The sequence below is a fragment of the Brachyhypopomus gauderio genome, chromosome 17, assembly GCF_052324685.1.
Source record: "Brachyhypopomus gauderio isolate BG-103 chromosome 17, BGAUD_0.2, whole genome shotgun sequence".
Taxonomy (NCBI): domain Eukaryota; kingdom Metazoa; phylum Chordata; class Actinopteri; order Gymnotiformes; family Hypopomidae; genus Brachyhypopomus; species Brachyhypopomus gauderio.
The window spans coordinates 19,750,882-19,778,086 of record NC_135227.1 but is presented as its reverse complement, the minus strand read 5'-3'; the positions used below and the strand labels follow the sequence as shown (position 1 = coordinate 19,778,086).

The following is a 27,205-nucleotide window of genomic DNA, read 5'->3' as shown; positions in this document are numbered from 1 at the left end:
ACTGTGTCCTTCAGGGTATCTGATGTTTTGGGAGTGTGTACTGTACGGGGTGAGCGTTAATCTTTTTTGACAGCCACTGTGCTTGGAGTGCGGCCACACCCCATCTGCACATCAGAAATAACACTACCGTAAAGCACTGTTTTTTTAATGTAAATTTTTTAACAGTCAATTACTATAATTTTTACATTAATTTGTAAAAAACAAATTTCTAGAGGTTTTAATTGCTGCATGCTAGTTAGATTGTGCTGGTAATGAATCTAAACATTGTGATTTTTTAAATATTTTCTCAGAAAAATGGATTAAGGAGCACTATTTAAGAAACTGAAAGCACATTACATTTAATCCATTCTTGATTCACAAATTTAAATTTTCATGTCTTTGTCAGTTTCCTTTTGTTTTGTGATTTTTAATACAGCTTATTCTTCTTTTGTACTTGAAACTGTTTTGGATTTATTTTTGTAAAGAACGCAACGCATATCTTTTAAATATATGTAGCCCTCTGTTGCCGCAGAGGGGGTGGTGTTTGTGATTATACTGAGTTTGTGGGTGTGGTTCTCACCTGTTAAGCTCCAGTTGTTACTAGTTAACTTAACTTTACCCGATCTAACTCTATGACTCATACCAACCATATACCCATAGAGTGGACACAGACAGTTTTACTAGCAGAATGTATTTTAATTATATATTAATATTAATTATATAAATATATTTTAGCTATAAAGGAAAATAAATACCAAAACACAATCCCAAATGTAGATATCAAATTAACAAAATGATTTAGCTTTAGAATCTGTTATAGTACTCAAATTCTGTGAATAACAAAATATTCTGCTATAGTTAGATAACTGCGATGCAGTTTAAAATCTGTAAGAGTTCTAGAACCAGCTCTAACCAGATTGATGGTTTCACTTAAATTTAACAGTGTAGGCCTATAGAAAATACAACACAACAGAATCTAAGTCTAGTACTTATCTATAAATTTAGTGTGACTGGTCACCCTTCAATAACTCTTAACGCTTTTGTAAAAGCTGACAAAAATAATAAAATAATAAAATGGTGCAGGCCTGTTGAAGTGCAGTATGTAGCGAATCCTTGGCTTTATATTCGGACGGTACCCGAATCAGTGCTTAGGTGTAGTGCGCTCACAAACTCGGGCTCCCGCCATCTTGGAATGCAGTGGAGATTGTAATGGTGGCTGAGGAACTCTGAGCATTCCGGTAACTCGAAGCGCTATCGGGTGGTGTTTTCGTCCCGCGGAGGCTAGACTGAGGAACTCTGGGTGTTCCGGTAAACCAGGGCGCTATCAGCTAGCGGCTCGTCTCACTCGGCTGACAAACGTGCAGTCTACCGTTCAACACACTCGCCGATGAACGGCGAAATAGCTAGCGCTAACGGTTAGCAGAATGCTAATATTGCTGAAACTTCAATTAACGGTATAAACACGGCAGGGTGACTCTACTGCTCCTCAAAACCTAACTGGTAGCAGTTAACTCGTTTAAACAGACAAATAACTAAAACTCGGACACAAAATGATATTTGGGTCACGAACAAACCATGTAAAATCTCGGTGTGTCTCTCTTCCCTCAATCTCACTCTGACTCCGACTAACGGACTCCGCTCACGCTTCAGTGTGAGTGCGTTGGCCCCTCCCCCACTCTGATTAGAGAAAAGGGTTGATAGATGGGCTGTGTTCGAAATAGTCTACTACATACTACTGGCATACTGATCGAGCCCCAAATCAGTATGTCGTATGCAGTATGTGACCAAAATGAAAATTTCCAGTACGCGAAACATACCCGGATGACCTACTACTTCCGCAAAATATTCCAGTACGCGAACAGAGCTATCTTCGTGGTGTACTGCATCCCATCATGCAACGCTACGTTCACGTGACCCCGTAGTGTGCTTTGCTTTTGTCGCATACTGGAAACTGTACTGCATACTACTACGAGGACCAGTATGCAGTATCCAGTATATACTGAGTCCAGTATGCAGTATCCAGTATGTAGTAATCTATTTCGAACACAGCCATGGTCTCTTTCCCAATTACTGTTCATAGCTCTGGCAGTAAAGTTAGTATTGCGAGCAAATGGGATTCCTCTACACTTCACTCTACACTGGCATAATAACTGAGTTAGTTAGCTACACCCTATCAGCTTAAAAGTCTCACAAATTAGAACATATTTTAACAAAACATATTTCAATAAATGTTTACTCTAGAAACGTTAGACTGGGGTTCCTGGTTTAACCCTGGGCTACATATACATTCAGTTTACCTCATAAATCCATTAGATTTCAATTTCAAATAGTAAATTGATGCACCAACAGCTAATGATAGACTGAGTGAAATCATGTTATATTCTCAAAAGCATTAAAATAATAATCTACTGTCTGTTCTATTTATTCGTATTTGAATAATATTGTATCTGTTTTTTTTTTTCATGGAAAATAAAACTGAACGATTTTTAGCTTGGGTGACCAAATGTCCTCTTTTTCCCGGACATGTCCTACTTTTGAGACCTAAAAAAATGTCCGGGGGGAATTTCAAAATCGTCCGGGATTTTGTTCGACTGCCTCAATCATAATACATGTACAGTGTGATTAGAATTACCACTCCGTTCCGTTCCAGGTTTCTGTGTATCGCAAATTAGTCACGCCCTTCTCCTCAAATCTATCTACTTTACATTGTGTGTGTGTGTGTGTGTGTGTGTGTGTGTGTGTGTGTGTGTGCGAAGAAGAAAGCGTGGGCCTGCCAGTCTACCCCCGAGTATTTACAAGCAAAAGCACGTGTGTCCGCCGGTTCTATGGCAATGCTGAAACGAAAGTGTACGTTTATGGAGGAGTTAAAGAAAAAATACCTGTGCTTTCGCCAGGGTGTTTTGGTTGGTGTAGGCTACACATGATTATGTTAGTGTATGATGTGCTTTGATCCTCTTTCACCTTAGCGCAGCATGTTCATTGATGCAAAAGAAAACATCACATCACCAGTCTTGTCTTAAAACTTTTATTAAAAGCAAGTAAAAATACAGAGATATCTGGGAGTACACAAGAGTGAAAAGCCTAAGATATTCGTGTCACTCACGAATTCGTGTCACTCAGTCCTGGGTGTTGCAGTTTTGCATCGCCTTCCTTAATTTATTTTTTATGGTTCGATTAGTTCTCTCTACCATTCCAGACGACTGAGGGTGGTATGGGATGTGAAATGCCCATTTAATTTGGAGCTCCTTCGCTAAGAGCTGAGTCACTTTGGAAGTAAAGGGAGTTCCTCCAATACAAGGGAGTTTTTGCAATACAATGGCAATGACAGGAATAGCTACGGTAATATAGGCGCATCCTCTGTTGGCGCGCCCTCTGAGTCGCATGCAAGAATGTAGGTCCCAGGAGGGGAAGCGGCTGCCCATTGGGGAAGAAAAACCCACTCAATCATTATTCCTGGAAACAAAGAAGGATGAGATAGAACTCTTACAGTTCTGGTGACCCGACGTGATCCCATTCATCAGGTAAGACATGAATTTGGTTTTGACTACCTGATTGATCGGATCACTCAATCTATTTACTTTACATTGTGTGTGTGTGTGTGTGTGTGTGTGTGGGCCTGCCAGTCTACCCCTGAGTGTTTACACGTGTGTCTGCCGGTTCTATGGCAATGCCGAAACGAAAGTGTACGTTTACGGAGGAGTTAAAGAAAAAATACCTGTGCTTTCGCCAGGGTCGTGATCCGTATGAGGCAAAGTGCTTGACGTGTAAGGCAGGTACTATGTTGTTTTGTGCTGTTCAATAAATGCAATTTTTACACAGACACCATGTCATTTGTGTCATATCATACACAGATACAACCACCGATGACGCCCCCCCCCCCCCCCCCCCCCCCAGGCAAACTTTTCAGTAACCCAAATCTGGTCACCCTAATTTTAAGTGTCTCATCTAAAAACACTGTTTCCCCATCTGGAACATCGTTACATATTAAGGCGACAGAATTCAAACGCACAAATCAAACGCCTGTTTGTGCTCCCAGGAAACAGAACTTGCAGACCGCCGAAGCAGCTACGTCTCCTGTAATGAAGCAGGAACGCGCCCAGTCATGTCTGAATCAAAAATAACTAATCTGGCCTGTTTTATTGGGTTAACTGCCAAACCACGAAGTTAACTATCTAGGTACCTAGATAGCCAGTTAACTGTCTAACCATGTCGCTAGCTTACCTACTCTACAACCCCTGGCAAAAAATATGGAATAATCAGCCTCAGAGGACGTTCATTCAGTTGTTTAATTTTGTAGAAAAAGGAGATCACAGACATGACACAAAGCTAAAGTAATAATAATGTTTTCTCTCAGGAAAATTCAACGGGTTGAGTCTGTGAACAATAAATGAGATAGACTGGGTACTAGTGATGTGTCGGTCGCGAACGAACCGGTTCAAAGAGCCGGCTCTTTTAAGTGAACGACGAGAGCTGGTTCCCCTCTAAGACCCCCCCGGTCAACAAAGTACGTTCGCCACCCCCTCACATAAGAAGCCATTTGGGAGCCGAAAGAGCCGACTCTTTATGAGGAACTGAGCCAAAAGATCCGGCTCCCTAAAAAGAGCCGAAATTCCCATCACTACTGGGTACCATCTCCATTGACCAGGTATTTTTAGTTTAGTTGCACCTTAACTGGCCCTTTTTGAGTTTTACTCACTGTGATGAGGCATTCACAAATGAGATAACTATGGTTTGTTTGAATTGGAATGCATCAGGGCTGCAACGATTAGTTGACATAACTGAAATTTCAACTTGACTTTGTCAGTGATGAGTAAAAGTGCATTTAAATCCCAAGTGTAGCTGTTCCTATTGTTCTGAAGCGATAGAGAAAGCAGAGAGCTTATATGTTAAGGCACAGAGGGGTCAACAGAGTGATACTGACAGGTGTACAGACTTCAGCTGTTGAGCCAAAAACTGCACTGAAACCGCAGCCACATGTATAGGAAGCAGAGATAAGGGGCATCACAAGTAATCTGTGAATAATCAAAAACATAATCAGATTAGTTGCATACGAAATGGTAATTTGTTGCAGCACTAAAATGTATGTAGTAATTTTATGTAAATCAATATCTAAATGCTTCTATGATTTCTTTCACAGATGCCCCGTGCTGTCATTGAGGATATACTCTTAGATGTAGTTCTGGAAGAGGGTGACCAAGCCTTTTTAAAGCCGTCACTGATTTGCGGCCTCTTCCGGGACATTGTGGGACAAAAATCATTCCTGGCCCAGCACATTTTCAGTGGCTTGACAGTAAGTATAAGAAGCATTATGATATTTCAGTACAGTTAGGATGTTTTTGTACCCTAAGAGAAGGGAGTGTTCTCACTGGTTGTAGTAATTATATTCCTTATATTTGAAACATACAGGTGTAGTGCCTTGGACAAATCACAGTGCTGCATTCAAAGAAGAGTTTCGCAGAATGTACCAATTGGAGTGCTGCCGGAACTGCCAAGAAACATATAAAGACTGCATACCAGGTATGTTTCTTGCATATACATGTTGAGAATTGTTCTTGAGGTCAGTAATGGCAAACAAAATATCAGCAGAAATGTGTTGTCTGAGATTGATTTTGCTGCTTACAGGCTACGTTGGGCGTGGGAGACACGAAGAACTTGATTACAGTCCCCTGTGATGCTGCATTATCTGAGCAGGTGGCTGGCAGCACAGATTACACTCAGCTGTACAAAATGTGGACTGTGTAATGTGGTTCTACTGGTGAAAGACATTCAGGTTATTTTAATTAGTTAAACAGATGCCAAGAAAAACATTCACATGTTATTGAACAAAATGTATGTTTTTCTTTATTATCCCACATGAATAATTTAAGTTTTAGTACAATCTTTTTAGATGTTTCTTGAATAGTTTAATTGTCAATTCTGAATATGTACAGGATATACAAATGATTGAAATTACATTACTCTCTTACCCAAAGTTGCAGCAATAAAATAAATATTAATGTAGCAGCAGTGGTTACAACTTTACCAAAACAAGGCACAGGGAAAGGCACATGATAAGACACTGAGCCATCGTCAGTGTCCCTGGGGTGCGTGGTGGCAACATCATAATGTGCTTAGCCATTAGTCAGAATAGTGTTCATCCTGCCACTCTTGGTCTCTACAACACTGCCACATCCCTAGAGTTGCCCAGGTGTGTCAACATTACCAACATACCCCTTCTCCATCATCAACATTACCAACATACTCCTTCTCCATCACCAACAATACCATTACACCCCTTCTCCATCACCAACATTACCAACATACCCCTTCTCCATCACCAACATTACCAACATACCCCTTCTCCATCATCAACATTACCAACATACCCCTTCTCCATCACCAGCATTACCATTACACCCCTTCTCCATCACCAACATTACCAACATACCCCTTCTCCATCATCAACATTACCACTACACCCCTTCTCCATCACCAACATTACCAACATACCCCTTCTCCATCACCAACATTACCAACATACCCCTTCTCCATCACCAACATTACCAACATACCCCTTCTCCATCACCAACATTACCAACATACTCCTTCTCCATCACCAACATTACCAACATACCCCTTCTCCATCATCAACATTACCAACATACTCCTTCTCCATCACCAACATTACCAACATACCCCTTCTCCATCATCAACATTACCAACATACTCCTTCTCCATCACCAACATTACCAACATACCCCTTCTCCATCATCAACATTACCATTACACCCCTTCTCCATCATCATTACCATTACACCCCTTCTTCATCACCAACATTACCAACATACCCCTTCTCCATCACCAACATTACCATTACACCCCTTCTCCATCACCAACATTACCAACATACCCCTTCTCCATCACCAACATTACCAACATACCCCTTCTCCATCATCAACATTACCAACATACCCCTTCTCCATCATCAACATTACCAACATACTCCTTCTCCATCACCAACATTACCAACATACTCCTTCTCCATCACCAACAATACCATTACACCCCTTCTCCATCACCAACATTACCATTACACCCCTTCTCCATCACCAACATTACCAACATACCCCTTCTTCATCATCAACATTACCACTACACCCCTTCTCCATCACCAACATTACCAACATACCCCTTCTCCATCACCAACATTACCATTACACCCTTTCTCCATCACCAACATTACCAACATACTCCTTCTCCATCACCAACATTACCGGGAAAAGAATTTTGAAAAGAAGTCTGACTCACAGGCAGTGGGGGACCAGAAGTGGATGAATGAACTCAATCTCTTCTTCAATAGGTTTGATCATTCTCCTGCTCCCCTCACTAAACAAACACCGCTGCTGGATTCTCCCTGTCTGGCACTACCAGCACACTGCCCTCCCCCAACTCCCACACCCACCCTGCTCTCTCCCAACTCCCACACCCACCCTGCTTATCTATCACCATACATAAGATTATTATATTTTTCAATATCATATTTTTGTAACCAGTTTACATACATTTTTGTTTTGTTTTTTAATTATTATTTACCTTATATATTGTTTTTATACTTCCTCTCTCTGTCCCTTCCTCTCTGCTGCTGTAATATTGCAAATTTCTCCATTGTGGGATCAATAAAGGATTATCTTATCTTATTAATTACCAACTATTTTGATAGAAAGACCTGTTGGTTTTTGTTCTGATTTATCCGAAGTATTTGGCAGATACCCGTAATATACATAATACCCATAATATACAGTATGTAGCAACCCTTGGATTCCAAAAAGAGAGTCTCGACAGGCGCTTAAGTTTCCTTTATTTTTGCTTGAATCACAGCATAAACGTCGTTCATTTATTTCACCTCATAGTGTCGTGAAAACTGAATAAAATACAAACAAGACATCAGTCACTCCATACAAATGACACCAACCATATATAAGCCATACAAACAAAACATACCTCGCTGCGCTGACCAAGGACTGCAAAACATGGATTGCCTTACTCTGTTAGACACAGGCGTCAATATTTTCTTTGACAATGCAAACCCGCAATACACCGCATCTAGGCTTGTTGCAAACAGCGACGTCTCATTACGCCCACCTGTGACTCCTTTACCTTTATAGGCATTCCACCCCGTGCAATCCACGGCATCCCCAGCAGGACAAATTAAACCACACAAATACAAAACGCACACAAACATGCACAGAACACAAATACATCAACACACAAAACCAAAATCAATGAAACCAGTGAATTTAAACCAATGATCCTGGTCAGTTACACTCCCACCAATCATGTCATGATACAATTCATACATGATTCCCAATTCTAAGGATCATTTAATATCCCAAGGTCAAATGTGCAAACGAGCATAAAATATTCATGTTTATTCATGTACCCATATTTGTGTGTGATACTATTCACTCTCAAGTAGCAGAACTAACTTTTGTATTGGTCTTTCTATGATTAAGAATTTAGATGGAAAATTGTGTTTAGATGATCTCTGTTCCCCTACTTGTAATTTAACTCTTCGAACCAAACTATCACCATCCACTGTTGTTTCCACCACTCGTCCCAACTGCCACTTACTTTTCTGAAGAATTTCTTCCTTGATAATGACCACATCATTTACCCTAAGGTTTCGCCGGGGGACAAGCCACTTCTGCTGTGTCGAGATATTGGACAAGTACTCCCTCTTCCATCGGCTCCAGAATTGTTCAATCAAATATTGAATCCTACGCCATCTCCTTGTACCATATATGTCCTCTTTCACGAATTTCCCAGGAGGCGGAAGTGCAAGCTTTGATTTCATAAGAATTAGATGATTAGGTGTTAATGGTTCAAGAGAACTGGGGTCATTTATTCCATCCAAAGTCAATGGGCGGCTGTTGACAATGGCCATGGCCTCATAAAGGAGTGTTCTAAGAGAGGCATCATCAAGCCTGCCTACACCTTGAGCCAAGGTAGCATTTAGGACGTTTCGAATAGTACGGATTTGACGCTCCCAAACACCACCAGCATGACTTGCTGATGGACCATTGAATACAAATTCACACTGCCTTTCAGCAAGAAAAATTTCCAAGGCCTTGTGATCACATTGTTTAAGAGCTTCTCTTAATTCATTCTTGGCTCCTACGAAATTCCTCCCTTGATCACAATACAGCCAACTCACAGCTCCTCTTAAACTGATGAAACACCGGAGAGCATTAATAAATGAATCTGTAGATAGATCTTCTAGCATTTCTATATGCACAGCTCGGGAGTAAAGGCAAGTAAATATCAAACCATATATCTTGTACTCCTTACGGTATCTTTTAGTAAGAAATGGTCCAAAGCAATCCATTCCACAGTTTGTGAAAGGAGCCGATCTCTCAACACGCTCTTTAGGGAGCTCAGCCATGCGTTGCTCTTCCACAGGACGCCTCAATCTCCGGCACTGTACACACTTGTGTATGAGCTTGGCAACCAACTTACTGCAACTAAGGATCCAAAACCCATTTGCCCTAAGTTCCATTTGAGTTTGACTTCTGCCCTGATGGCACACTTGAGAATGATAATGAAGTAAAATGAGCTGAGTGATGTGACCATCACTGGGTAAAATGACCGGATGACTAAATGCTTCACTGAGAGCTGCATGTTTCAATCTTCCACCAACGCGGAGTAAGCCATCACTCAAAATTGGATCGAGACAGAAGAGTGGACTGGAGCTTGGAAGACGTCGTCTCATTTCAAGCATCCTTATTTCTTGGCTAAAGGACTGCTGTTGAACAAGGCTTATCAGCACTTTGGCTGCACTCTCACGTTCCTTTACAGTCACAACCTCCATGAAACATTTTGGCCCAGAGCACAGTCTTTTAATTCTTGCCACTACCTTAAGGAGTGTTGCCCAGGACGAAAATCTAGACAAGCGTTCAAGCATGTCTATTCGCTCACGTGTGCTTGATAGAAATAGTTGAACTACCTTCACCTCTGGGTCGCCAACCAAGAGATCTGATGGAAAAGGTTCAGCTTGAACTTCTTGTCTCCACAAGAACTTCGGACCTGATAGCCAGTTAGATGACAGAATCTCTGATGAGCGAAGTCCCCTAGATGCATGATCAGCTGGGTTTTCTGATAATATACTTCAGAACTTAATATTATAGTTTTCAGAATTTGTTTTTCAAATGCTTTTATTTATCACAGAGAGAAGAGAGAACATATCATAGCTTATTCCAGTCTCATTATGGAATCATTTGGGATTACTCAAGGCTCATAATGATCTCTAACAAATTAACATTCAACATAAAAGATCATAAAAGAACTTAAAAGCCCCAAGATCCTGTGGGTAGACTCCCACTCCACGACATTCCCCAAACACGACAGTCCTTCGGTTTTACTCACCTACATACTGATGCACAACACCTGCACTCAATCAAGCCACTGCCCCACTTATAGACATCGTCGTTCAATGTTACACATTCCTCACAGTCACCAGACCATAACTTTGCATAATAAACATTAACTTTATATAATAAAACAGCAACAAAAAAGTCCATATGTGTACATTCTTGGGTGTGGTCCAATGTGTGTGTGTGTGTTCATCCGTCTCGGCTGTGGCTCGTCCCATCTTCATTTGGGTCTTGTTTCAGCCCGTATATTGTGCGTTGACCTAATCTCATTGTGCTCGTGCTGTTCGTGTGTCTACTGTCAATTTGTGTGCAACCCCGAATGTTCAAAGTAAAACCCATTTGTTAAAAAAATAATCCCCCCAGAGACTGTGTCTGCTTCCTGATTGCGCAACACTGCCACGTCACAGAATAATCCACCATTAAAGGACAGTGAGGGAGTCTTACGAGGTGAGACATTATCAGGAAGAGGATTACGGTTATCTTCCAACGCGTATCTTGTCTGAGGACTTGATTAAACAGGTTAAGGATGGTGAAACGATTGAGCTACCCTCTTCGAGCTGACGAGTGTCTGTGGTTGTACAATGCAGCCCTGACCTGCTAACAAGTGTCTACAGCAATACAGTGCTCAATAGGACCTGTTCTGGCTCATGTGCCCCTGGTGGCACCCCTAGAATCCCCAGAGGTACTGGGGGGTACAGAGCATATTTGCACATATGGTTTTTCATATACAGTATTCACCTCTGTATTGTTATCCGGTAACGTTTGTCATGTTCAATTACCAACTACTATCTCTTATGTACCGATCCACATTTACACCAACAAACTGTCATCATTCTTAACCAAGCAGGGACACTGATGCATGTGAATACTCCAGTTAGCCTGCTGGCCATGGAGAATGAATACAAGTATACTAAAATCATTCATGACTGATGAGGAAATGTTCAAACGTCTGTGCTCAGAGTCTCTCACTACTGTTTACTGTAGATCACATGTAGTCTGTCCAACATGCTTCATTCTGTACAAATACAGGGCAGTATTAGTGCAATACAGAAAATGTACAGTTAGCTAGAACTGTAGCTAGAAGCATCTGACTTCCCAACACTGAGCAGTGCTATGGCTTCATTCCTGTGTGATTGTGCTGATGTTGCTGGAGATTTCTCTGATTATTAAAACTCTTCCCACACTCTGAGCAGTGATATGGCTTCATTCCTGTGTGAATGCGCTGGTGCTGTTGAAGATTACTCAGTGTAGTAAAACTCTTCCCACACTCTGAGCAGTGATATGGCTTCTCTCCTGTGTGAATGCGCTGGTGCAGTTGAAGACTACTCTGTGTAGTAAAACTCTTTTCACACTGTGAGCAGTGATATGGCTTCTCTCCTGTGTGAATGCGCTGGTGTAGTTGAAGACTACTCTGTGTAGTAAAACTCTTTTCACACTGTGAGCAGTGCTATGGCTTCTCTCCTGTGTGAATGCGCTGGTGTATTTTGAGACTATTTTGTTGAGTAAAACTCTTCGCACACTCTGAGCAGTGATATGGCTTCTCTCCTGTGTGAATGTGCTGGTGTATGTTGAGATGTCTCTGATTAATAAAACTCTTCCCACACTCTGAACAGTGATATGGCTTCTCTCCTGTGTGAATGTGTTGGTGTTCGTTGAGAGAACTCTGTCTACTAAAATTCTTCCCACACTCTGAGCAGTGATATGGCTTCTCTCCTGTGTGAATGTGTTGGTGTTCTTTGAGAGAACTCTGTCTACTAAAACTCTTCCCACACTCTGAGCAGTGATATGGCTTCTCTCCTGTGTGAATGCGCTGGTGTGTTTTGAGACTACTCTGTTGAGTAAAACTCTTCCCACACTCTGAGCAGTGATATGGCTTCTCTCCTGTGTGAATGTGCTGGTGTATGTTGAGATGTCTCTGATTAATAAAACTCTTCCCACACTCTGAACAGTGATATGGCTTCTCTCCTGTGTGAATGTGTTGGTGTTCGTTGAGAGAACTCTGTCTACTAAAATTCTTCCCACACTCTGAGCAGTGATATGGCTTCTCTCCTGTGTGAATGTGTTGGTGTTCTTTGAGAGAACTCTGTCTACTAAAACTCTTCCCACACTCTGAGCAGTGATATGGCTTCTCTCCTGTGTGAATGCGCTGGTGTGTTTTGAGACTATACTGTTGAGTAAAACTCTTTCCACACTCTGAGCAGTGATATAGCTTCTCTCCTGTGTGAATGCGCTGGTGTTGTTGAAGATGACTCAGTGTAGTAAAACTCTTCGCACACTCTGAGCAGTGATATGGCTTCTCTCCTGAGTGAATGCGCTGGTGTATGTTGAGAGAACTCTGTTCAGTAAAACTCTTCCCACACTCTGAGCAGTGATATGGCTTCTCTCCTGTGTGAATGCGCTGGTGTTGTTGAAGATGACTCAGTGTAGTAAAACTCTTCGCACACTCTGAGCAGTGATATGGCTTCTCTCCTGTGTGAATGCGCTGGTGTGTTTTGAGACTACTCTGTTGAGTAAAACTCTTCCCACACTCTGAGCAGTGATATGGCTTCTCTCCTGTGTGAATGCGCTGGTGCATTTGAAGATTTCCCTGTGTAGTAAAACTCTTCCCACACTCTGAGCAGTGATATGGCTTATCTCCTGTGTGAATGCGCTGGTGTATGTTGAGATGACTCCGATTAATAAAACTCTTCCCACACTCTGAGCAGTGATATGGCTTCTCTCCTGTGTGAATGCGCTGGTGTTTGTTGAGAGAATTCTGTTGAGTAAAACTCTTCCCACACTCTGAGCAGTGATATGGCTTCTCTCCTGTGTGAATGTGCTGGTGTTTGTTGAGAGAACTCTGTTGAGTAAAACTCTTCCCACACTCTGAGCAGTGATATGGCTTCTCTCCTGTGTGAATGCGCTGGTGTTTGTTGAGAGAACTCTGTTCAGTAAAACTCTTCCCACACTCTGAGCAGTGATATGGCTTCTCTCCTGTGTGAATGCGCTGGTGTATGTTGAGATGACTCCGTTTAATAAAACTCTTCCCACACTCTGAGCAGTGATATGGCTTCTCTCCTGTGTGAATGCGCTGGTGCAGTTGAAGACTACTCTGTTGAGTAAAACTCTTCCCACACTCTAAGCAGTGATATGGCTTCTCTCCTGAGTGAATGCGCTGGTGTTTGTTGAGAGAACTCTGTTCAGTAAAACTCTTCCCACACTCTGAGCAGTGATATGGCTTCTCTCCTGTGTGAATGCGCTGGTGTTCGTTGAGAGAACTCTGTCTACTAAAACTCTTCCCACACTCTGAGCAGTGATATGGCTTCTCTCCTGTGTGAATGCGCTGGTGCAGTTGAAGATTACTCAGTGTAGTAAAACTCTTCCCACACTCTGAGCAGTGATATGGCTTCTCTCCTGTGTGAATGCGCTGGTGTCGTTGAAGACTACTTTGTTGAGTAAAACTCTTTCCACACTCTAAGCAGTTGTAGCTTTTCTCCTTTTCCATGTTTACTGATTTCAGCAGTCTGACATACTCCTCACAGATAAATGTGTTTATGTAGGTAACGTTTACCTGTTGAGGAAAGTGGATAGCAATAATTCCTAGAGAAAAAAGACATTGGAAATTCATTGCGAGATGAAGATGAAACAATCATGACAAGGAAGCATTTGGGCTCTGCATAATGCTAAAAACATTCATTCTAAAGACCATCAGGAGACAGTGCTAGGCTTCCTTACTTCACTAAAATGAAAACATTTGTCTATGTTGTGATATGTGTCTCTCTCTGCTTGGTTCAGTGCCACTCTATGTGCCAGTCTATAGGGACTTTTATTTTGTAGGATTCATCAACTTTATTTTCAAAGTTGTTCTTTTCCTTCCTTTCTCTCTCATGGTGCTGCAGAGCTGCTTTGGTCTGTTGAAGCTCCTTAAGAGTTCCAGCAGTGTGATTTGATCTTTTAAATTATTGTGAATCAGATAATTAATCTATAGGCAGCACCAACATATCATATAACTCAGCCTGTGTGTGTATAATGAGATTGGGAGATACTGTGTTAAAGGATGTATAACCCAGCCTGTGTGTGTAATGAGATTGGAAGATACTGTGTTAATTTATCTGGATTATACTGAGAAATGTATCAGTCACAGGTTTAAAATATAACTCACCTCTTCAGAAGATCTCAAATCTCTCACTGTTAAGACAACTTCTTCAACATTTCTGTTGGGCAGAAAATGATTAGAATAAAATAATGTTAAATTTCCACTTCACATTTATTAAAATGACACAAAAATTAAAACATGCACACATGGTGTAGATCAAACATCTACTTTGTTCAATGTTTCTCAACATAGATCTCCGTGCCATTTCTTATTAAATGGCATGTCATTTTTACAGCGTATCTGTAAAAGCTGTTTGAGATCTACAGTATAGGCGAGATCTACTGCCATCTTCTGGTGAAATATAAAATTTGAAAAAGACTAAGGATCTTGCAGGGTGACAAGACTAGTTTCCTTTAGAGATAATCGTGCAATTACAAATAGAGAAACCGATTAACAATGGGAAAATAATCAGAAGGGAGTAAATTACATTTCAATGCGGGGTGGGGAGACAATACACAGTAAACATTTTGAGAAGCCTCTCGCTGCAGCCTGCAGGAAGGCGGAGTTGGACATCCAACCCCGCCCACATCCAACTCCACCCTTTTCTCAAGTCCGAAGCCACGCCCATGTTACGTTCGAAACTCGGACTGTTTTTGCTCCCAGTAAACAGAACTTCCAGATTTTAATTAATTTAACAGATGCCAAGAAAAACTCACATGTTATTGACCAAAATGTATGTTTTTCTTTATTATCCCACAGTCTTAGAACAATCTTTTTAGATTTTTCTTGAATTGTTTAATTGTCAGTTCTGAATATGTACAGGACATACAAATGATTGAAATTACATTACTCTCTTACCCAAAGGTACAGCAATAAAATAAATATTAATGTAGCAGCAGTGGTTGTAAAGTTCCTTTACAACTTTACTAAAACAAGGCACAGGGAAAGGCACATGATAAGACACTGAGCCATCGTCAGTGTCCCTGGGGTGCGTGGTGGCAACATCATAATGTGCTTAGCCATTAGTCAGAATAGTGTTCATCCTGCCACTCTTGGTCTCTACAACACTGCCATATCACTAGAGTTGCTCAGGTGTGTCGCCATTTGCGAAAGTGGGCTGGGCTGCTTGAGTACACTAAACACCAACATTATGGCGCATTTCCACTAGGGCCTGCTTGGCGCGGTACGGTTCGATTCGTGACGGTTTGTGAGTGTTTCCATTAGTACCAGGCCCCAGTTAGCCGGCCCCTTTGGGTACTATTTTCGTACCGACTCGCTCGAGGTTCTAACCGTTCCGAAGCGGTACAGTTCTGTGACGTGGAGGAACAGCATGACACTGATTGGCCAGGGAGTGTCGTCACAGGTTGCGTCAAGAGAGCGACTCCTCCGCTATGCTATGGACTCCTCAGCCATTTTTAAAACCCAAGGAGCGAAGTCTGTTCCCTGGTCAAACGCCGAGGTACAAACCTTTCTGTTAATAATCAGCGATCAAAAAATCCAGGGCGAACTGGACGGGGCCACTAGAAATTAGAAACTAGAAGGTTTTTAGCGAGGTTTCCGCGCTAATGGCCACTGTTGCGCTTTCTCTCCTCTTCTCCTAGCGCAGCGCGTCCGTTTGATGCAAAAAAGAACGTCACCAGTCTTGTGTCTTTTAATTATTTATTAAAGCTAATACAAACAAGAAATTAATAAAGAGATCTCTGAGAGCACACAGACAATGACAGCCTAGGCCTATCCGTGTCACCCAGTGTGTAGCTCTGAGCCCAACCTGCCTCTGCCCTTATTTTATACTATTCTAGATGTGCCCCCCTCTCTGGTGGAATTTACCTAAATCAATCTTTTAGACAAAAGCTGATTGTCTAAGATTTTGACAATCCGCTGAGCTCATCTTATTTTTTCCTAAATCTTACAAAGACTTTATACCAATTATGATTTTCACAGATGTGCTAGTGACTCCATACATAGGAGATGCACGTACATTTTATACGTTTAACATACAGATGTTTCCTCTCTAGGAGTTGGAGCGAGGTCTTCGCTTCCTGGTCCTGTCCAACTGAAATACATTCTTATTCTTCTTCTTAAGCATCCTGTTCTTTTAGAAAACGACAGGCACTTGGAATATGGGACAGAGCATACAGGCCTTTTCTCAGACACACTTGATAATTAGCTATTTGATTAATAATATACTGTAAGCAAAACAAAGTGATTAATATTAGAAGTTTGATTAATACTTTAAGACTGGTCAAATTATATATGGATTATGATAAGCTGCTTGATCAATACTGTAATGTAAACAATATATGAAGGGATTAAAATGTAAATCTCAACACCACTCATGGCTACCAGCGGTCCGTTCAGCAGTGCCGGTCGGTCCAAGCTAAAAAAGCTTAACGCGATTACCGGGCAGTGAAGGACCATAACGGACGCAGCGGAGCAAAACCGCAAAGACTGGAAATGGTTCCAGCAAATGGATGCCATATACGGTCACCGGCCAGCCAGTAACGGAAGAGAAAACGTGCTGGACAATGTCGGTGCTGGAGGCCACGGAGAATGGTGAGTGTATTGTGATTTCACAGTTTTACTACTAGGCTCGTAAAAGATGTAATATGAACGTAATATGAACGCATCTATTGTAAACGCAGGAATTTAGAGCTGTGTTTGTAGTTAATGTTACCACCACAGTCACTACTGTACAATAGCTAGCTCTTAGCCTTGCTAGTTGCTAGTTAGCTGTAGCCATAAACACAGCATGAGCAGCGATGACGTGCTACACATTTTGTGCAGTTACGCTATATTGATGTTGCTTTCACGGGAATGCTTGTGTTTAATATTTGTTATTTTTTACGTTCAAGATTCCCCTTCCACTGACGAGGCGAGCGGAGTTGGCCGAAAATATTTCCTTCAACCGGGCCTTCCTTGGGGTGCTTGGCGAACTTGTGAACACCATGCGAGACAGACGCCAGTAAAAGCACACAAAATGTTGCTTGTAGTACTATAAATATTTATTTCATATAAAGCTATACGTATATATTTGCTTTTTGCACTTTTTTTAACTATAACTATATTATTTACATATGTTGTACTTTAAATATCTATATTTCATAATAAAGTTTGATTTCATTTGATTGTATGACTGATGCTTTTTTATGCAGGGTGTGTTCAGCCTGTTTGAGTAATACCAAATTATCAATAATTAGAGCAACCACATACAATAATGAAGATAAAGATAAATAAGATACAATAATGCTATGTGTTAAGGGGCATCCACCGGTGTTGTGGTCGCATACAAATGATGTCACGACACTACAACCCGCGCGCCAACAGCGACACCACCCACATTGGGGTGGTTCACCATTGTAATGGAAACACAACGTAACCGTACCGTTCCGTTGCGAATCGACCCGTATCGCGCCAAGCAGGCCCTAGTGGAAATGCGCCATTACTATTACACCCAGTGCTTAATTTGTAAATCAAACGATGCCGGAACGCAAACAGCGGCATGAGACACAGGGTCACTGAGGCCAACAATGTCACCGAATCGCACACAAAACCCAATGCTTAGACGCACAAATGTCAAAATAACAAGTCAATTCGTATATATATAAATTACTTTTAAATTATTTACGTGTGTTTTATAAGTGTTTTAAGTGCAGAAGTGCATTTTAAGTGCATTTTCCAGTACTTTAGCCTAAATTCCAGCACTTTTCAAATCTGAAACACAATGCAACATTAAATTGGTCAGGTAAATGTTCCTTCCCCTGTTTTTGAGGGGTGTTTCTTTATACTACCACGCAGAGCCGGCCCTGACCAATGTGGTGCCCTAGGCGAGATTTTGGTTGGTGCCCCCTGTATCATCAATCATCGGGTTGATTGTGTCACTATTAAAGAAACAAATAAAAAGCAAATGACTTAAATATTACCATATAACAAGCAATAAATATAAAGGTGTTGCACAAAAAATATTTTTAAACTATTTTACATAACGTAGTGCAGAGAACAACTTTTAAATATTAATAATAAATTAAAAAAATAAATTAAAAACAACAACTACCACCAGTGCAAATCAGGGCAATTTGCCTACTGCAACATTATTATTTCAAAAGTGCATCCGCAATGAACAGAGGAGTAGTATATATTTATTTTAAGCTAAGCTAATCATAGCACCTACTAGGATTGGGCAGTATGATGACAGTGGCGGTTTTCACTAAGATCATACAGAGGGGAAAAAGCCACAATGACGATTGAGTGTTAGTTGTGAGTCAAGCGAGCTGGTTTCAAAGAAAAACACAACAGCTACAGATTGGCAACATTTTGGATTTGTTTCAAATAAAAATGAGAGATCATTGGAGCACGCCCCCACGATTCTAATTCGATAATATGATTGGTTGATAAAACTGCCAATCTATAATAAAAGCTCTCCAAGTAAAAGGGCCTTTCTCTCTTTTACCTAGAAACAACGGTGTGAAATATTCTGATTGGTTGATTTTTTATTTCACCGCTGAGGTTTTTTTCAAGCACAAGTACGAAAAGTGGATTTGAAAGCCGATTTATAGGAAAAATACTAATTATTGGTGAAGCGTTATTAACATATATTACATATAATAGATAAAGCATCCTTTTAAAGATCAATTAACCTTCAGAGAAGGCGTTGAAGTCCCTGACGCTTCGCCAATGGTATAGTGTTAATTCACCACATATTACCATTATATTACCTGTTTTTCTGCCTTTTTGAGGTCTTTACAGTGAGATGTCACTCACTCTGCGGTGTACAGAGAAACAGTAACGAGGTGCGCAGAGCGCGCGGGGGAGGGCGGGTTGGCGCGCGGGTGATAGGTGTCGTGTGTTGTTATTATAAGAATTATTAATTTGACTAATATTATTAAACAATGAAATTATGATTATGTGGACTTTGCTTGTTTTGACATTTATTAATTGTTCATTAAAAAAAAAAAAAAAAAAAAACACATGCACGCGAGCGCCCCCCTGGACAGCCGGCGCCCCTAGCATTTGCCTATATCGTCTAATGGAAGGGCCGGCCCTGCTACCACATATCGTTTCGGAGAACACTGCACAGAATGTGACGCGCGCGAGGTGTGCGGAGTCGCGCGCTACGGTCACTCACGAAAGTATAACTAGCTTTATAGGGGAGACACGGAAAGGCATCGCTAAAAGGGAGAGCTCTTATGTGATTTAGGAATGTGGATCTTGTGTTTAAAAATGTCTTTTATAGAATTATTTGTTCAATTAATTGGTTCAACGCAGACAGATTTCTTCATAACTTATAATTAGTAGGCTTGAAATTTACCGGATCGAGGCAGACAGTTCCCGGAACGCACCCTTCAAAATGAAAGAGTTCCCCGATCCTGTTCCGGCAGGATCCGGCTCAAATTAAGCCCTGATTACACCCCTTCTCCATTACCAACATTACCAACATACCCCTTCTCTATCACCAACATTATCAGTAAACAGTAAACATTACCATTTTAATTGTGTACTTATAGTAGCAGAGTTGCCAACTGTCACGCATTGAGCGTGAGACACACGCATTTGACCGTCTTCACACGCTTTCACGCCACACATCCGATTACTCACGCCAAAAAAATCCAGTTTATTTACCTCTGATCCACATATATGATTCAATGAGTTACTAGTTCGCTCTGGCGCCAACCACCGGCAATCGATCGATCGCGATATAATACTTGTGTCCATTTTACATCCCCCCCGTCAACATTTTACGTTCGCCACCCAATAAATAAAAATAATGAATAACATACGTGGAACAATACACAAAGTAAACGAGGTATGTGTAAATTAAGCGCAACGACGTGTCTCTTGAACACTTGTGAGTTATTATGCATATTTTCAAGTGCCACAGTTATTCTCGAATGAAGAAGTAGTGGGTTGGCGCACGAGAGCGCATTAGAGGGTGGAGTTGGTTGTGGGTGGGGTTGGATGTCCAACTCCGCCTTCCTGCAGGCTGCAGCGAGACATACTTGAACATTTTCTAAAGGAGTTCCTGAGGGGGCGTCAAAGCTTCTCCCAAATGTTGTTATTGTGCTTAGGAAAAGTACACCCGTATATATCTATCTATATGATTTCACCTAAACGTAAAAATACTTCAATGAATAACCAAACTAAATCAAATGTATGTAACATTACAATACATCCAATATAACAGCATAAAATCAATTAAATCGCACATTAAATCTACTGTAATAAAACCGTACAATATATAGCATATAAGCTTTTATCTTTGTAACAAGAACCACTGAGCTACCAAACAAAAGAACCAAACAGAATTATATTCGTATAGTATCAAATAAGTAGCTACGTTATCTGGCTGGGTTAGTTAGCGCTACAACATCCATTATAAAAACACTTTAACACATTGAATTTTCCACCAACTTAGTCAAGACACGAGATTCAACCGTGAGGTAACGGAACGAACAAAATAGTGTGGTTAAGATGTGGTTAAAAGGTGTTAGTGGTACGTATTACTAAGTTAAGTACTTACAGGTCAACCAGTAGTCCAACACTTCCAAACACCAACACGACAATAGGCGCAACTCCACTAAACGCCCGATGCTGATATTGAGAATAAGGAAACCTGTGGTCTGTAATGTCCGATGGTGATGGTAGGTAGAGGTGGGCGGATCGATCCAAATATCGATACCAACGCTGCTATTGATTTTGAGCAATACTCGTGTAAAAAGATTAATACTCAATCTTTTTAACTCTCCCGCACGCAACGACAGCCGCGTACGTGGATTCATCGAAGTCTCTTCTCCGTCTGTAAGAGCAGCGTTGCCGACTCCTCAGTAAGGAAAGTCGCTATTGGCTGTCCTAAAAGTCGCTAAATGGCGTCATCGCCTAATTTGCATAACTTTGCATATTTGTTTCTGAAGCTGTAAAATAATAACGTTGTGGGAGAGAAAAATGAGTAAAAAATACCCTAAATATGTTAGAACTGCAAATGAACTTTGAAAAAACTTCCGTTGCCGTTGAAATAGGCAGTCACTTCTCAAAATAACTTAATGACCTTAATGCCTTGTATAAATTATTTTTACGTAAATGACATAAATCAGTTTTTTGCCGTGATGTTAAATGTTAGCATAAGAGTAGCCGTTACCGTAACTGCTATTCTACGTTCAACCCTCCTCCTTTATCCGGACTTGATGTTTATCTTTTCACAAAGAGGAGCACACTGCGAGGTGAGTGACTGACTGAGACTGTGTGAGTTAAATTCAGTGATTTATTTTGTATTACACTGAAGACGCATTTATATTTACATCCGGCTCTGTAAATACGGGGCGGGGTCAATCAGCGGCGGGTTTGGGCATGCGCAGTTCATTTGCAGCGTGGACGTGGAGCTGTGCTGGTCTGCTCTGACTGTCAGACTGCATTGTGAGTGTTGTGGGACAGGGCTAATCGAACTTGCATCTGGTCAATCATAAAACATCTCTGAGGTCACTGGGAACTGTGTCTTTCTGCCAAGTGTCCTGTAATGATTTGGTCCCTGTTTGGCATGTGGCAGCATAAAGTGGCCTCTGTGCCACCTATAAATGGCACCTTGTGGCAGGTGACACATAATTGTGGTACTTAGCGTGTCCAGTGCTACTGACAACTGTGGCATCTTCTGTCCAGAAATGCCACAGGCCTCCAATGACGAGCATCTAAAGATTCTTTTGGGTTGTTAATTTGGCCCTGTCTTGTCAAAGCACCAGTGATATCTCATAGTCAGAACTCTGGATGTCGAAACATGTCTGTTTATAGTTTGAATTTAATGCAATAATGGTAAGGTGAAGTCAACTCTAGCTTTCTTATTCACAGCTTCATGAATATGGTGGGACCATTTAAGGTGGAAATTTAGATAATAAATTGGTGATTTTAGTCAAAATGGTTTTTTACTGCTGCGAATTACTGTCTATTACACGCATACTGTCCATTACACGCGTTTGCAAGAATAACATGAGAGGTGGTAAATATACATGTATGTGTCTTCAATGTGATGCTTTATGAAACATCTTTCTGCTAAGATACATGAGAGGTGTTAAATGTACATGTATGTGTCTTCAATGATGCTTTATGAAACATCTTTCTGCTAAGATGCGTTTGTAAAACAGCCCTTGTTATTGAGCCGGTCATCAGGTTCAGAATTTACGCACATGTTCAAGTTCTAATGCTGTTTTAAGCAGCATAAACAACATGGTTGACCGACAAGAGTTGACCAAAAAGCTGTTTTAAGTTTAACTGGTAGGAAAAAGTGTGTCTGTGTGTGTGTGATTAAAAATGGCCAACATTAATGGTCATCTGTGTGATGAACTTCCTCTTTCACTGAAGTGAATATCTTATCACTGAAGTATGTAAAATTCTTTTATTTAGCAATTGTTAGACTAGAACATGTAATTACAAATTTATTGTTGAATGCAACAACTTATATTTTCAGCTTGTTATGTCTTTATTGTATTTTTACAACGTTGGGTAATGATGGTAGTCGAAATGGCATATGCAGCTTGCACAATACATGGGACACAGCATTTCTGAAATGTTCACATATTGTGGAATAGTTACTTGTTACTACTAGAACTATGTATTTGATTAATTGCAATTTCTAAATGTTTCTAATTTCTAAATTTTAATCTGCTTTGATGTATGTGCCTATTGTTAAGAGCCAACCTGTGACCACGCGGACAGTGAGGAGATGATCAGAGGAGACTCATGAGGTACTGCATGATTGCTTCAAGACTACAGACTGGCCAGCACTCTTTGAGCCGCACGGAGAGGACATCAAGGGGCTTAGTGAGTGCATAACGGACTACATTAACTTCTGGGTGGACTCCATTGTCCCAACCAGGACTGTAAAGTGTTACCCAAACAACAAACCATGGGTAACAAAGGACATTAAGTCCGTCCTTAACGACAAGAAGAGGGCATTCAGAGCTGGAGACAAAGAGGAGATGAGAACGATCCAGGGGAGATAAAGACCACAATCACAAGACAATTACAGGAGAATCTGGAGTGTGAACTCCAGCAGAACAACATGAGGGAGGTTTGGAGTGGAATGAGGACCATCACCAGTTTCAGGTCCAATGACAACAGAGTATTGGAGGGCAGTGAAGACAGGGCCAATGAACTAAACCAGTTCTTTAACAGGTTTGACACTACAGGCTCTGTCCTCCCTCATCCTGACTCCACCGCTGTCTGTTTCCTGCACCCCCCCCCAGTGATATCCCAGCTCACACCTCCACCTCTCCACCACAAACCATCCCCACAGTGTCCCTCTCTGCTGACTAGGTGAGGAGGCAGCTCAATAGACTCCACACAAATAAGGCTGCAGAGCCCGATGGCATGTCCCCCCCCCCCCCCCAGGGTGCTTAAAGCCTGCGTCACCCAGCTGTGTGGAGTCCTGCAGTATGTCTTCAACATGAGCCTGAGTCTCCAGCGCGTCCCTGTGTTGTGGAAGACGTCCTGCATTGTTCCTTTTCTGAAGATGCAGCGCCCTAGTGACATCAAGGACTACAGACCGGTGGCACTGACGTCCCACATCATGAAGACCGTGGAGAGGCTCATCCTGGATCAGCTCCGTCCCATAGTTCAACCACTCCTAGACCCCCCCTCCAGTTTTCCTACATGCCCCGCCTGGGAGTTGAGGACGCCATCATCTATCTGCTCCACCGAGTCTACGCTCACCAGAAACAAGTTTTTTAACTTCTGCAGTGCATTTAATCCGGCCTGCTCTTCTGGGTGAGAAGCTGATGGTGATGCAAGTAGACACCCCCTTCGTGTCCTGGATTACAGACTATCTACCCCTGTGTCCATCAGTGGGATCACTGTGGACACTGTCGAGGACTACAAATACATGGGAGTGTACATAGACAATAAACTGGAGTGGGGTAAAAACCCCAAAACTCTCTACAGGAAGGGCCACAGTAGGGGTGCACGATATGACGATATAAAATCGTGAATGGCGATAACGAGTGGAGAATCGCAGGCGATCTACCAAATTAGAGAAATCGTATAGATCGCCTTTGCCAATTAGCGCAATGACTTTTTTATGCTGGTTCCCCCCGATGCGTCAGACATAGGGCGTAGGACAGACCAATCACAGTGAACTGTGCATCTTCCACGCCTCCATGTTGTGTTTGTAAAAACTAAAAACTGCGTGGACAACGACGGCTGAAAGCCAAACCGAGGAGCTGGTAAAGAAGAGGAAATCCACCTCTGTAATCTGAAATTGATTCGGATTTTCTTCCACTGACCAAAACCAAACTACAGCGATATGTAAAGTGTGCAAAGAACACGTGAAAACGTCCGATGCCAGTACAACAAATTTATTCAATCACTTGAGACATAGACATCCCAAGTAATATGCCGAAAGTGAAACAATGCGGGCAGCCGCCTCACAATTGACCATAGCGCGCGACTCCGCCACACCTCGCGTGAACGATATGTGGTAGTATAAAGAAACATCCCTCAAAAACAGGGGAAGGAACATTTACTTGATGAAGTTTAAAGTTGCTTTGTGTTTCAGGTTTGAAAAGTGCTGGAATTTAGGCTAAAGTACTTGAAAATGGTTGAAATTGTAACTACTTCGTTTCACAACAAATAGCTGTCTGACTGAACAGTTCTCTTTACGTTAACATACGAGCCTCTTGTAAATCCAGGACGAAACATGAGAGAACGTGAAGACGTTAAGATTGGGCGTTTTGAAAATAAACAACCATTAAATAATGTGAATAAAAAGCGAATTATATCGAATCATTTCGACTATATGTATAAATATTTAACTTTAAGTTTAAAGTGCTGGGAAATATTTAGTGCAATAGTGCGCTTTAACAGTGTAAGGAACTGCGTGACGCAGAGCAGGGAGGCGGACACAAACGCTGAGGAGAGCGATATTTAATGAATGGACAGAGTCGTAATACCGGGCAGGGGTCATAACAGGTAGGCAGTCCGAACATGAAATATAAACGGGCATGGTGGCACAAAGAACAAAACAAGGCAGGGGAAACAAAACTAGGCTGAACGGCACTTAAGACGAAACAGAAATAGTTAAATACACTAGAGCACGAACGAGGCAAGAGAATAAACAGATAAGTAGCACAAAATAACCGATACCGACATGGGAGACACGGGGACTATAAATACATTGAACTACACTAGAAACAGGCAGGGTTGCCAGGTCCTACAAAAATATCCTGCAAAAGTCAGTGTAAAACCCACCCTTCAGCAGCCTAAACTAGCCCAAAGCCCAAAGTCGTTGACGGGGGGATGGGGGGTGGCGAGTGTTTAAAATGGAGACAAATTAAGTATTATATCGCAATCGATTCTTTGTGTTGACTTGTAACCCCCGTGGTGGCCCAACTCAAAAGTAGCCCAAAGAACCGCACCCCGCGACCCCAGAATTTTTACCCGCGGCTGGATTTTCAAACAAGCCCAATTTGGCGTGAAACCGCAAACCTGGCAACTATGGAAACAGATGAAGACAATAACGACATGGGCGTGGCAGATGTGGGGAAACCATAGAAACACACAACAAGGCAGGCTCAAGGAGCAGGGAACAACAGACACGAGGAACAGGGAAACCGGAGTGACAGCTAGGAGAGGGGGGCGTAGCCCTACGTGACACAGTGTCACGTGTGTTGTTTACATTTTGTGTTTACAATGTTTGCACATGGAAAATTGCAATATCATTCATTTAAATCTGCTTAAAAAGAAAGCTTTGTAGCCCCAATTTTTTTTGGATGGAAGATCGTGATAAAAAATCAAAATCGTGATTTTATGAAAAAAATCATGATACTATTTTTTTCCCATATCGCCCACCCCTACATCAGAGTTTGTCTAATGTTTGTTTTGTCTGGTGGATGTTAAGTGTTCCCCTATTGTGTAGGAATGGTACTGGCCACCTTCTTTATATGTGTAGTCTGAGTCCTATGTTGGAGACCAAGCATTTGATCTTGTATAGGGAGCGACCCCCTTTGAATTCTGCTGCCATAGTGGTTTCTGACTCTTGGAGAGAGACTCAGCAAGTTGAGGTTTTGAATAGTATGTTTCTTTTGATATGTTGATGCTTGATTATTGTTATTATTATTTTTGAGTAATTATTTGCAAAAATATTCACTTTCTAAAGAAAAATAATAAAAAGAAGAGAAAAAGAGAATTTTTGCTTGGACTTTGTGCTCCCTCTGCTATCTTGGCCTGATCCACTTTGCATTTTTTTTTGCAAGTGCTCGTCCAATCCTTCACAGAAAGCACTGGAGAAATCAAAGAACATGATTCTCACAGTGCTCTTAGTGATCTCCAGGTGGGACAGAGATCTGTTTAGCAGGTGAATGACGGCATCCTCCACCCTGATGCCAGGTTGGTAGGCAAACTGAAGTGGGTCCATTGATGAACTCACAAGTGGGCGGAGGTGGACAAGGAGTAGTCTCTCCAGGGTCTTCATCAGGTGAGATGTTAGTGCTACTGGCCTGTAGCTGTTGAGGTCTTTGGGGTGTGGAGTCTTTGGCACCGGTACCACAGCTGTACCGGTACCACCACCGGTTTCCACAGCTGTGGGACTCTCCCTAACCTCAGGCTGAGATTAAAAAGGTACCGGGTCACTCCGCACAGCTCATCTGCACAGGTCTTCAGGAGCCTTGAGCTGATGCCATCTGGACCTGCAGATGGACCTACGTGCCACAGGGGGTGCATACACCTTGTGCGGTGCCATCTGAACATTCTGCCACAAACCAATGGCGTA

General features: G+C 41.7%; 1 protein-coding gene across 1 annotated transcript; it reads right to left on the bottom strand.

Annotated features, from left to right (window-relative positions):
- Positions 1 to 9,905: 9,905 nt before the first annotated feature.
- Positions 9,906 to 21,158, bottom strand: LOC143480388 (uncharacterized). The gene is given in 3 exon segments (XM_076978055.1): positions 9,906 to 13,938; positions 14,530 to 14,581; positions 20,978 to 21,158. A coding segment is annotated over 1 exon segment (2,373 nt). The 5' UTR covers positions 13,873 to 13,938; positions 14,530 to 14,581; positions 20,978 to 21,158; the 3' UTR covers positions 9,906 to 11,499.
- Between the last annotated feature and the right edge of the window lie 6,047 nt (positions 21,159 to 27,205).